Raw genomic sequence first — 12,490 nt, forward strand, 5'->3', positions numbered from 1 at the left:
TGAGAGCACTTGTGGGGCTATAGGGGAGGAATTGGAGGAATAGATGAATTGGAGGAATGAAGATTTTTTAAAAATTTTTTTAAATTTTGATTTATATGCCGTCCTTCTCCGGAGACTCAGGGCGGCTTACAGTGCGCTAAGCAATAGCCTTCATACTTTTGTATATTTATACAAAGTCAGCTTATTGCCCCACAAACTGGGTCCTCAATTTACCTACCTTAGAAAGGATGGAAGGCTGAGTCAACCTTGAGCCTTGGCGAGATTCGAACCTGCAGTAATTGCAGGCAGCTGTTCTTAATAACAGGGTGCTTTAGACCACTGTACTACCAAGGCTCTTTGGTTGACTCAGCCTTCCATCCTTTCGAGGTAGGTAAAATGAGGGGCCATAAGCTGACTTTGTATTAAAAAGAACACCGTTTAGGGGCCCCCCGAAAGCCCTACTAAGCAGGTATATACAAAAGTATGAAGGCTATTGCTTAACGCATTGTAAGCAGCCCTGAGTTTCCGGAGAAGGGCGGCATATAAATCGAACCAATAAATAAATAAATAAATGAATGAATGAATGAATGAATGAATGAATGAATGAATGAATGAATGCTTGGTTCCTGGAGAGCTTATGCACCAGAGACAAATTCCTGGTGTGTCGAATCTCACTTGGCCAATAAAGAATATTCTGTTCCATTCCATTCTCTAGTATAGTCTATTCTAGGTAAAGGTAAAGGTTCCCCTCGCACATACGTGCTAGTCGTTCCCGACTCTAGGGGGCGGTGCTCATCTCCGTTTCAAAGCCGAAGAGCCAGCGCTGTCCGAAGACGTCTCCGTGGTCATGTGGCCGGCATGACTCAATGCCAAAGGCGCATGGAACGCTGTTCCCTTCCCACCAAAGGTGGTCCCTATTTTTTTTACTTGCATTTTTTACCTGCTTTTGAACTGCTAGGTTGGCAGAAGCTGGGACAAGTAACGGGAGCTCACCCCGTTCCGCGACACTAGGGACTCGAACCGCTGAACTGCCGACCTTTCGATCGACGAGCTCAGCGTCTTAGCCACTGAGCCACCGCGTCTCTTATAGTCTATTCTAGTCTATTCTAATTTCTATTCTGTTCTGTACTGTTCCATTCTGTTCCATATATTCCCTTCCCTTCCATCCTACCCTCTTAAAAAGCCAATCTACCGCCCATTTTCTTTATTTCTTGGGGTTCTCCCACCCTTGTTGCATTACTAAAGTCGATTAAATCTTCCATTTGGCTGCCAAAGGAGGGTGGTGCTTTCTTTAAGATGTATTGATGGCGCAGGCTCCAAATGAGAATAATCCCATAGAATGGTAGCTGACCGGGGAATTCGGGGGGTTGAAGTCCACACGTCTTCGAATAGCCAAGGTTGAGACACGCCGCCAGTTTCCAGGTGACCAGGCTAGCCGGCCAGCCAGCCAACCAACCCATCAACCAATCATTGTTTATTTTCCTTGGTTATAAAGACCCACTGAGCCTCTTGGCATGGTCTGGGGTGAACCACAACCCGTGTTGGGGTCCACAGCAAGACTGGGTGGGCTGAGCCTCCCAAATCCAGCCACTTGTGTTGCTTCCTGCTTGTACCACAAGGTTCCCTCTTAGGCCTTGCACCTTTGTGGTCCGCCAGCAGCCGGTGGACCTGGCAGTGGAGTCAGACAGTGAGGAGACTGGGGAGGACAATGGGCCAGTCCTGGAGTCAGGGGAAGGCCCGGACGAGGGCTCTGCGTCGGAGGCAGAGATGAGGCCAGGACCATCGGGGAGTGAAGCGCAGACTCCGGAGCCTCCAGAGTCGGACAGCAGAGAGGCAGAGGAACAGGAGGAGCCTGTTCCTTGTGCACGCATGAGAAGAGCTGCCAGAAGGCAGGAGCAGCTGAAGCAAAAGGGACGACTCAGGAGTAAGGCCAGGAGATGATTGGCCCCTCCCAGAAGGCTTAAAAAAGGCTTGTGGGCTAAATTATTAAATTTGGTTTTAAATTGTTTCTAACTTTTGTATTTCTGTATTTTATCCTGTGCCTGTTCACCGCCCTGAGTCCTTCGGGAGTAGGGCGGTATACAAATTTAATAAAACAAACAAACAAACAAACAAAACAAACATAAAACAAAAAAGCAGCAACAGCTCTTGGGCTCTTTGTAGGAAAGCAACGTTGCTACATTTGCTTCTTGTCAGCGTCTCTTGCTTCTGAATTTTTGCCAAGAAAAGCCTTTGGCAGGGTGCCAAAGTAGACAAAGGTTGGTGATAAGGCCGAAGGATTGTTTATGAAGAAATTGTGTTGGACTTAATTTGGACTAAGCTGAGAATGAAGTAATTCTCAGCTGTTCCTAATAAAATATGTTTGTTTAGGACTGATTGTGTCTGGTAATAGCTACTTGGCCCTAGGTCACAACAGTACCAGAGGTGGGCTGCTGCCGGTTCGGACAAGTTCTGGCGAACCGGTAGTTTTGACCTGTGGGTGCCCCTCCCCCGCCCCTGCCTCCCCAGCACTATCCCATCCTATGTCACCGAGTTTTTGAAGCCACGCGCTTGCGCAAAAGGGCACGCACTCACATTTTCGGTGCTGGGCGAACCGGTTGTTACAACCAGGAGCAGCCCACCGCTCCTCAGTAGTCTTCAATATCTTCATAAACGACTTAGATGAGGGAATAGAAGGGAAACTCATCAAATTTGCAGATGACACTAAACTGGCAGGAACAGCCAACACCCCAGAAGACAAGCTCAGGATCCAAAAAGATCTTGACAAAATTGAACAATGGGCCCAATTCCAACAAAATGAATGTTAATGTGGAGAAAAGCAGAAGTTTTACATTTAGGCAGGAAAAACTCAAAAGGAATAAGTACAGATGAGGCGAAGCCTGGCTCAAAAACAGTCACTGTGAGAGGGACCTTGGAGTCTAAGCGGGCGATCACTTCAACAGGAACCAGCCGTGTACAGCCGCTGCCAAAAAAGCTAATCCAATCCTGGGTTGTATAAACAAGAGGCATAGAATCAAGATCACGTGGAATATTAGTGCCGCTTTATAAAACCCTAGTAAGACCACACCTGGAATACTGCATGTTAAGGATATTGTTGTTGTGTTACCAACCAGCAGAGTGTAGAGCACAGAGAAACGTTGCTGAGAGCAATGAATAATAAGAGATGTGCAAACTGGCTTATCAAAAGTTTTCTTTATAGTGAAAAAACAATCTCATAGTCTTTAAATCAATCCAAGTCTTTGCCAGTTAAATCAGTCCAGTGATACAGAAATCTTCATACCACACAAACAGTAGTTGGTTAGAATAACAAACTCACTCTGGTTCACAAACCACGATGGTAGCAGATCCATCCAACCGATGATAGCACAATGATAGCAACTCCACACACTATGGTAGCTTATCATCAACTGAATACTTTACAGTACCTTTCTCAAATACATTCACAACCAGTGATTATCTAATTACAGCATGACTCAGCATTACAATGAATCAGCAGTAAAACTTTAAAGTCACACAATACATATTCATATTAAAGTCACAGAACACATATATTGCCTGGACAACTTGTTAGGCTCAAACCATATCCTAACACTGCAGCCAATTTTGGTCACTACATTACAAAAAAAGATGGTGGAAAAAGTTTAAAGAAGAGCAGCTAAGATGATCAAAGGCCTGGAGACTAAACCATATGAAGAACGGTTGCAGGTTTTGGGTTTGGCTACCCTAATGAAGAGAAGGACCAGGGGAGACATGATAGCAGTCTTCCAATATTTGAGGGGCTGCCCCAAACAAGAAGAGGGAGTCAAGCTATTCTCCAAAGCACCTGAAGGCAGGACAAGAAACTCAACGGATGGAAACTCATCAAGGAGAGAAGCAACCTGGGATTAAGGAGAAACTTCTTAACAGTGCAGACAATTACCCAGTGGGACAGAAGTTGCCTTCAGAAATCGTGGGCGCTCCATCACTGGAAGTTTTTAAGAAGAAACGAGACAGCCGCTTCTCTGAAATAGTAGTTCTCCTGCTTGAGCAGGGGGCTGGACTAGATGACCTCCAAGGTCCCTTCCAGCTCTGTTCGATTCGATTCGATTTGAAGAGCCTTGGTGGTGCAGCAGACTAAAGTGCTGTTAACTAGCACCAGCTGCCTGCAATTACTGCGAGTTCGAATCTCACCAGGCTCAAGGTTGACTCAGCCTTCCACCCTTCCGAGGTAGGTAAAATGAGGACCCGGATTGTGGGGGCAATAAGCAGACTTTGTATAAAAAAGAACACCGCTTAGGGGGGGGCGAAAGCCCTACTAAGCAGGTATATACAAAAGTATGAAGGCTATTGCTTAACGCATTGTAAGCCGCCCTGAGTCTCCGGAGAAAGGCGGCATATAAATCGAACCAATAAATAAATAAAAGAATAATAAGAGTTTTGGCTCTCTCCTCTGTGTATGTGTTTGTGTATGTTCATTTCCAGTGCAGAGTCCTCCCCGCTGCCAGCCTATTAATTTTGGAACTGCGTGAAGCTGCAGTTGGAGACGCTAGGGGGTAAAACATTTGCGTTGGCGAGACCGAACAGCTGGAAGAAATGACCTCTTCGATGGAAGCAAAATTCCAGCGGACTGGCTCGTATCGGGAGCAGCTCTTTAAAATTGTCAGCGGGAGATCGTCCGGCGGGAAAAGGGATCTACCTAGCCTGCAACAGTCAAACCTGGAGGGCTTTAAGCTTTGGAGGGCTATCTTGCCCAACCGTGGCAACTTTAAGCCTGGAGGACTTCAACTCCCAGAATTCCCCAGCCAGCAAAGCTTACTCTCTTGTAATCCAGGGGTGAAATGAAAAACCAGTTCAGGGTTTCTGGAGCAGCTTTTGGAAGACAAAAATTCTGCGCGCAAAAACTTTTGCATTCCGCGGACAAACATTTCCCGCACCTGGATCAGCGTTTTTCTCTTCAGACCTTCCGAGACGTCTTTCTTTGACATGTAGGCTTCAAATATTTTCTTCCGGGCGCGAGTTCCTTTGTTCCGGTTCTTCCTCTCGCCTGGAGTCAAGGCAGCAGCGTAGGAGCCTCCTGAAAGCAAAGTCACCGTCAGTGGCCTTCTCCGTTAAAATAATAATCCGAGATAATCCAAGGCTTTACAGAGCTTAAGGAGGCCATTCAGACGTCCTCGCGCTTTCAGAACAAGCTAAAACTCTGTAGAGATTGTCCGTCTTCCAGGTCAGGTTGTCCCAAAGGGGCTTTTTTTCAAGAGGCAACTGGAGTCTCTGGGTTTTTTTTTTTTTTTTGAAGACGTTTCGCTTCTCATCCAAGAAGCTTCTTCAGCTCTGACCGGATGGTGTGGAATAGAAGGGTTTATATACTCCTTCAGACAGCTGGTCATTTGCATCCTTTTTAGAGGGTCGTTGAGGCCACTTGGAAATTTGTCTGTGTCCTCAGGGTCAGCTGAGTGGTGCAAATGCTTCCGGTAGTCTGCAATTTTTTTTCCCTCTGGAAATCCGTTCCTACTCCCACACCATTCCAAGGCTGTCCATCCCAAATTGTACAGCTAAAAGTCTGTAGAGATTTGGATGATTGAGAATGGTGAGGGAATAGGAATGGATTTCCAGAGGGGAAAAAAAATTGCAGAAATTGCAGGAAGCATTTGCATTAGTCAGAGCTGAAGAAGCTTCTCGGATGAGAAGCGAAACGTCTTCAAAAGAAAAAAAAAACAGTTGCCTCTTGAAATGAGCACCTTTGGGACAAGCAGGTTACCAACTAATCAACTGCAGGGATTCACGTAACAAATATGGCAAGGAAAGTCGTAACATGGGGCAAAACTCACTTAACGAATTTCTCACTTAAGAACTGCCTTGCTCAGCCACAGAAATTGTGGGCTCAATTGTGGCTGTGAGTTGAGAAATATCTGCTCAGGATGAAACGTTTTAATCTGAATTTAGCTCTGTTCGTCAGAATAGATGGAGATGCTTCAAGCCCTAAACTCTCTTGAGGTGAGATCTTACGGTATCCTGGTTTGTAGCTTGTCCCCTTAACCACTGGGCAAGGGCGGTTAAGGCGAAAGCAGAAACGGTATGCTCCATTCCAGGGGTGAAATCTAACATTTGTTACTACCGGTTCTGTGGGCGTGGCTTGGTGGGGGCCGGGGGTAATGCGACTGGGTGGGCGTGGCCATTTTTTTTTTTTTTTACTTTTAAAACCATTTTTTACATGTAAAACCATGTAAAAAATGCTTTCAAAAGGCTCTGACGATCTCAGCTGAGTTGCCTGATCGGCAGGCAACTCAGCTGGGATTGTCAGAGCTTGGATCGTCAGAGCCATTTAAAAGAAAAAAAAAAGGCTCTGATGATCGCGCGGCTCAGCTAGGCATGGGGGGGGCGGGGGGGCAGGGATTTTTGCTACCGGTTCTCCGAACTGCCCGCCGCCATCGCTACCTACTCGCCCGAGCCGGTCCGAACCGGGAGCATTTCACCCCTGCTCCATTCCATATTTGGGCAGACCAGGTTGCCCTGACAGACCGGTCCCACTGGAAAAACACTGAATCTTCCCCCTGGTACAAGTGACAAAGCAAGGAGAGCCCGTGGCCTAGAGGTTAATACATCCGCCTACTATGCAAGCGACCTGGGTTTGAATCCCAGAAGGGTATGGCTAGCTGATGAGAGCTTGAAATGCTTCTATACTAGTCTCCCTTTATTTCTTTGTCGGTCAAATTTAAATGTAACACTAGGCAAGGGGGTCTCCAAATCTGGCAACTTTAAGACTTGTGTGACTTCAACTCCCCCAAGAATTGGGGAAGTCCACACAGGCTCTGGTATTCCCAGAGCCGGGGTGGCGCAGTGGTGAGAGTGCAGTACTGCAGGCTCCTCGTGCTGACTGCCAGTTGCCTGCAATTTGGCAGTTCGAATCTCACCAGGCTCAAGGTTGACTTCAGCCTTCCGTCCTTCCGAGATGGGTCAAATGAGGACCCAGATTGTTGGGGGCAAGAGGCTGACTCTGTAAACCGCTTAGAGAGGGGCTGTAAAGCACTGTGAAGCAGTATATAAGTCTTAAGTGCGTCGCTATTGCTATTCTGGGAGTCGAAGTCTTACGTGACTTAAAATGGCAAAAGTTTGGAAACACTGAGATAGAGAGAGACAATTAAGAAATTTCTTCTTTGTGGTGTGTTTTTTTTTTTTGTGTGTGTGTGTGTGTGTGTCTGTGTGCTTGGCTAAGTTTTCGGGTTGTTTTTTTTCTTCCCTTCTTACAGGAAAGAATGCATCTTCACCATTGACCCATCCACTGCCAAGGATCTGGATGATGCTCTGTCTTGCAAGCCGCTCCCAGACGGTAGGACGGTACCTCTGAAATGTTTTATTTATTTATTATTTGTTTTAATTTGTATACCGCCCTTCTCCAGCAGGACTCAGGGCGGTGAACAGCCAAAATAAAACAGAACATACAAAATTTAAAAACAGTTTAATAATACATTTCATGTACAGCTGCTGCCATGTTCTGTTCAAAGGCCTTTATCCAATGGTGGGATCCTGCCGGTTTAATAACCGGTTCGATCTACATGCGTGTGCGCAATTGAATGAAAAATCACCTTCCGTGTTAGTGCTAGGGCAGGAGTCAGCAACCTGCGGCTCTGGAGCAGCATGTAGCTCTTTGGGCCCTCTGCTGTGGCTCCCTGTCAGGTGATCCCACCACTGGCTGGCCCCGCCCCTCGCCCTCCCCTCCCAGTCACTCCTCACCTGGCCTGAGACGGTAAGGGCGACGGCCGGGGATGGAGAAGCGGCCAGGGCAGAGACAGAGAGATACAGAGAGAGCGGGAGAGAGAGAGACAGAGAGAGATACAGAGAGTGGGGGAGAGAGAGAGACAGAGAGATACAGAGAAAGGGGGAGAGAGAGAGACAGAGATACAGAGAGTGGGGGAGAGAGAGAGACATAGAGAGGGGGAGTGGGGGGAGAGGGAGGGAGGGTGGGCGAGAGATACGTCAAAAGGATTTTGTGGTTCCCGGTGTTTTTTAACAACTGGTTCTCTGCCCTAATGACTGGCTGGGTAGGTGTGGCTGGGGTGTGTGTCATATGACCTGTGGAAGTGAGTGACATCAAGTTGGCCACGCCCACCCAGGTTTTGTGGCTCCCGGTGTTTTCTTTTCTGTGGGAAACGGGTCCAAATGACTCTTTGAGTGTTTAAGGTTGGAGACCGCTGTGCTAGGGAATGAAAACAGCCGAGGCGGGACAATCTGCTCTGCCGCGCTAATCAGCTGCGAAGATATAGCTAAGTAAAGCGCAGGGGCAGGCAGGCAGGCCCAGTTGATCGTCGGAGCTACCAGTTCGCTCGAACCGGTCTGAACCGGTAGAATCCTTTATCCTGGAAACTGAGATTTTGCACGGAGTATTTAACGGGGGCTACTGAATCAAGCATAACAGAGCGCGATGGCTCACTGCAGGGATCCCCAACCTGTGAGCCACAGCCTCTTGACAAGCAGGCCGTGGGAGTGGCTGGCCAGTGCTCGTGTGTGTGCACGCGCACCCCCCCTCATTCTGGCGTCACCATAACCGCCTCACAGGGGCCCCAGCGTTGCTGTAAGTGTTGCCCCCGCCCTCCTCTGGGCCGCCAACCCAGAAAGGTTGATGAACTCTGGTTTAGCGGTTAAAGACACTGAGCTTGTTAGCTGGGGAGCTGAGAGCCCTGGGTTCGAGTGCTACACAATGGGGTGAGCTCCCGCTGTTGCTCCAGCTCCTGCCTATCTAGCAGAATCAGAATCTGCTAGATGGCCGCCCTGAGTCTTCGGAGAAAGGCGGCATATAAATTGAACTAATAATAATAACAATAATAATTGGAATAGAGCTGGAAGGGACCTTGGAGGTCTTCTAGTCCAGCCCTCTGCTGAAGCAGGAGAACCTATATACCATCTCAGATAAGTGACTGTTCAGTCTCTTCTTAAAAACTTCCAGTGTTGGAGCATTCACAACTTCTGGAGGCAAGCTGTTCCACTTATTAATTGTTCTAACTGTTAGGAAATTTCTTCTTAGTTCCAAGTTGCTTCTCTCCTTGATGAGTTTCCACCCGTTGCTTCTTCTCCTGCCTTCAGGTGCTTTGGAGAATAGCTTCACTCCCTCTTCTTTGTGGCATCCCCTTAAATATTGGAAGACTGCTATCATGTCACTCCTAGTCCTCCTTTTCATTAAGTCAGTTGTTGCAATGAAATACGACGTAATGATCATTTGTTTAGTGACCAGTGAAAGTTACCATGGCACTGAAAAAAATGACTGTTCAAGGACCAGTCCTCTCTCCTACGACCTGGCAATCAGCATGGGCTTAAATATGAGCCAGCCGTGTGCAGCAGCTGCCAAAAAAGCCAACGCAGTTCTAGGCTGCATAAAGAGAGGGATAGAAATAAAGATCACGTGAAGTGTTAATACCACTTTATAATGCCTTGGTAAGGCCACATTTGGAATTCTGCATCCAGTTTTGGTCACCACGATGTAAAAAAGATGTGGAGACTCTAGAAAGAGTGCAGAGAAGAGCAACAAAGAGGATTAGGGGACTGGAGGCTAAAACGTATGAAGAACGGTTGCAGAAACTGGGTATGTCTAGTTTAATGAAGAGAAGGACTAGGGGAGACATGAGAGCAGTCATCCAATATCTCAGGGGCTGCCCCAAAGAAGAGGGAGTCAAGCTAAACTCCAAAGCACCTGAAGGCAGGACAAGAAGCAATGGGTGGAAACTAATCAAGGAGAGAAGCAACCTGGAATTAAGGAGAATTAACCAGTGGAACAGCTTGACACTGGACATTTTAGGTGCTCCATCACTGAAGGTTTTTAAAAAGAGACTGGACAGCCACTTGTCTGCAATGGTTAGTTAGTTAGTTAGTTAGTTAGTTTATTATATTTATATACCGCCCCCTCTCCCGAGGGACTCGGGGCGGTGAACAGCCAGCAAATAAAATACACAGATACAAAATTTAAAACAATATTAAAATCCAATTAAATCAATTTGGCCCATAGTTAAAAACCCTATATTAAAACCCCTAATTTTTTAAAAACAATTCTTTTTAAAAAGAGTAGGTCAGGCCAGCCTGGCTTGATGAAACAAAAATGTCTTTAGGGCAGTTCGGAAAGCACGTATAGGGGGTTGGACTAGATGACCTCCAAGGTCCCTCCCAACTCTGTTATTCTAACTGTTATTCTAACTTTTCTTAAAGTTTCGTTTCCTCCGTGAAACAACTTTTCCCCACCAGTGGACTTTCCCCCCCCCTCCCTTTTTCTTTTCTTTCCGTCCTAATGCTTCACCGAAATCTGCTCCTTGGCAGTTTCTCCCAGTGAGTTCTTAGCCTCTACATTTTCTAATTTGCGAAGACGGTCGGGTGCCACTTCCCATTTTTGTAAAGTCAGAGAGCAGTTCGTTTCCTGGTAGAATTAGCCCTCTCGAATGGAGCACGGAAGAGTCATAAAAACAGCTGGCGGTGGTGATTTGGCCAGAAATGGCCTTTCTCTCTCTCTCTCTCTCTCTCTCCCTTCATCTCTTTGGCTCAGCAACTCGGTGTTGAGTGGAGGCTTCAGACCGTCAGCCAAGTTCAAGAAAGTTTCTCCCTGTTGTAACTTCTCTGTTGTTTGCCCCCCTCCCCTCATTCCTACCTCCCTTCCCCTTGTATGGGGAGAGACAAAGAAATTTGATCTTCACAAAAACTACCATGGTGTCTCTTGCCTGTGACTTTTTAAACTGCTTGTCTTTGTGGGATTTGTGTGTGTGTGTGTGTGTGTGTGTGTGTGGTGGTGGTGGGGAGTTTCTGAATTTTGCTGGCCGGTCTGGAGAATGAGATCTAAACTCTTGCTAAAGGCTACTTGTAAAGCTTGAAGGAAGGAAAGGAGAGGGAGGGAGGGAGGGGGAGAAGAGGAAGGAAGGAAGGAAAGAGGTAAAGAGGAAGGAAAGGAGAGGGAGGGAGGGAGGGAGAGGAAGGAAGGAAAGAGGTAAAGGAAGGAAAGGAGAGAGGAAGGGAGGGAAGATGAAAGGAATGAGGTAAAGAGGGAGGGAGGAAGGAAAGAGGAAGGAAGGAGGTAAAAAAGAAGGAAAGGATGAATGAAGGAAGTAAAGAGGGAGAGAGGGAAGAAGGAAGGACAGAGGTAAAGAGGGAGGGAAGAAGGGAGGGAGGAAAGAGGGAGGAAGGAAAGAGGTAAAGAGGAAGGAAAGGAGGGAGGGAGGGAAGGAGGTAAAGAGGAAGGAGAGGGAGGGAAGGAGGAAAGAGGAAGGAAGAAAGGAGGTAAAGAGGAAGGAAAGGAGAAAGGAAGAGAGGGAAGAAGGAAGGAAGGGGGTAAACGGAGGGAGGGAGGAAGGAAGGAAGGAGGTAAAAAGGAAGGAAAGGAGGAAGGAAGGAAGTAAAGAGGGAGGGAGGGAAGAAGGGAGGAAAGAGGTAAAGAGGGAGGGAGGGAAGAAGGGAGGGAGGAAAGAGGGAGGAAGGAAAGAGGTAAAGAGGAAGGAAAGGAGGGAGGGAGGGAAGGAAGGAAGGTAAAGAGGAAGGAGAGGGAGGGAAGGAGGAAAGAGGAAGGAAGAAAGGAGGTAAAGAGGAAGGAAAGGAGAGAGGAAGAGAGGGAAGAAGGAAGGAAGGGGGTAAAGAGGCAGGGAGGGAGGAAAGAGGAAGGAAGGAGGTAAAAAGGAAGGAAAGGAGGAAGGAAGGAAGTAAAGAGGGAGGGAGGGAAGAAGGGAGGGAGGAAAGAGGAAGGAAGGAAAAAGGTAAAGAGAAAGGGAGGGAGGGAGGAAAGGAAGGAAGGTAAAGAGGAAGGAGAGGGAGGGAAGGAGGAAAGAGGAAGGAAGGAAGGAGGTAAAGAGGAAGGAAAGGAGAGAGGAAGGGGGAAAGAAGGAAGGGAGGAGGTAAAGAAGGAGGGAGGGAGGAAAGAGGAAGGACAGAGGTAAAGAGGAAGGAAGGAAGTAAAGAGGGAGAGAGGGAAGAAGGAAGGAAAGCGGTAAAGAGGGAGGGAGGGAGAGAGGAAAGAGGAAGGAAGGAAGGAGGTAAAGAGGAAGGAAAGGAGGGAGGGAGGAATGGAGGGGAGAGACGGAGGGAGAGAAATAGGAAGGAAGGAAGGAAGGAGGGACGGAGGGAGGAATGGAAGGGAGAGAGAGAGGGAGGGAAGAAAAGAGGGAGGAGAAATTTGGGATGAAAGAAGACAGGAGGAGCAGGTGGGATAGATAAAGAGGAAAAGACCACAGTTGAGCGCAAAATTTTCCTTGTTAAGTGAGCCATCCGTTAAGGGAGTTGGAAGCTGGATTTACCATGGCAAAACTCACAAAACCAGGCACGGCCCTGGTAGCCGCCTTGCTTAGCAACGGATGTTTTGGTTGCAAGGGTCATAAGTCGAGGACGACCTGTAGTAGCCAAGAACACCAATCTATTTGTTTTTGTTGTTGTTTTTTGCGGAGCTGCAGGGTTTCTTCCACTGACAATTTTTGTGCTAAACCAGGAAGTCCCCAAGCTTGGCAACTTTTAAGACTTGTGGACTTCGACTCCCATGAATTCCCCGGCCAGCAGAATTCTGGGAGTTGAAGTCCACAAG

The 12,490-nt window shown here is 47.4% G+C and overlaps 1 protein-coding gene across 2 annotated transcripts in view; it reads left to right on the forward strand.

Annotated features, from left to right (window-relative positions):
• The window catches only part of DIS3L2 (DIS3 like 3'-5' exoribonuclease 2), a 249,347-nt gene that overhangs the window by 118,794 nt on the left and 118,063 nt on the right, over positions 1 to 12,490 (forward strand). For both annotated transcript variants that reach the window (XM_087872025.1, XM_087872024.1), the window contains one exon: positions 7,203 to 7,282. In XM_087872025.1, the coding sequence (XP_087728151.1) occupies positions 7,203 to 7,282 (80 nt within the window). The remainder of the gene's footprint in view (positions 1 to 7,202; positions 7,283 to 12,490) is intronic.

This window comes from Pantherophis guttatus, chromosome 6, assembly GCF_059756535.1.
Source record: "Pantherophis guttatus breed Tessera chromosome 6, ASM5975653v1, whole genome shotgun sequence".
In the NCBI taxonomy this organism is placed as follows: Eukaryota; Metazoa; Chordata; class Lepidosauria; order Squamata; family Colubridae; genus Pantherophis; species Pantherophis guttatus.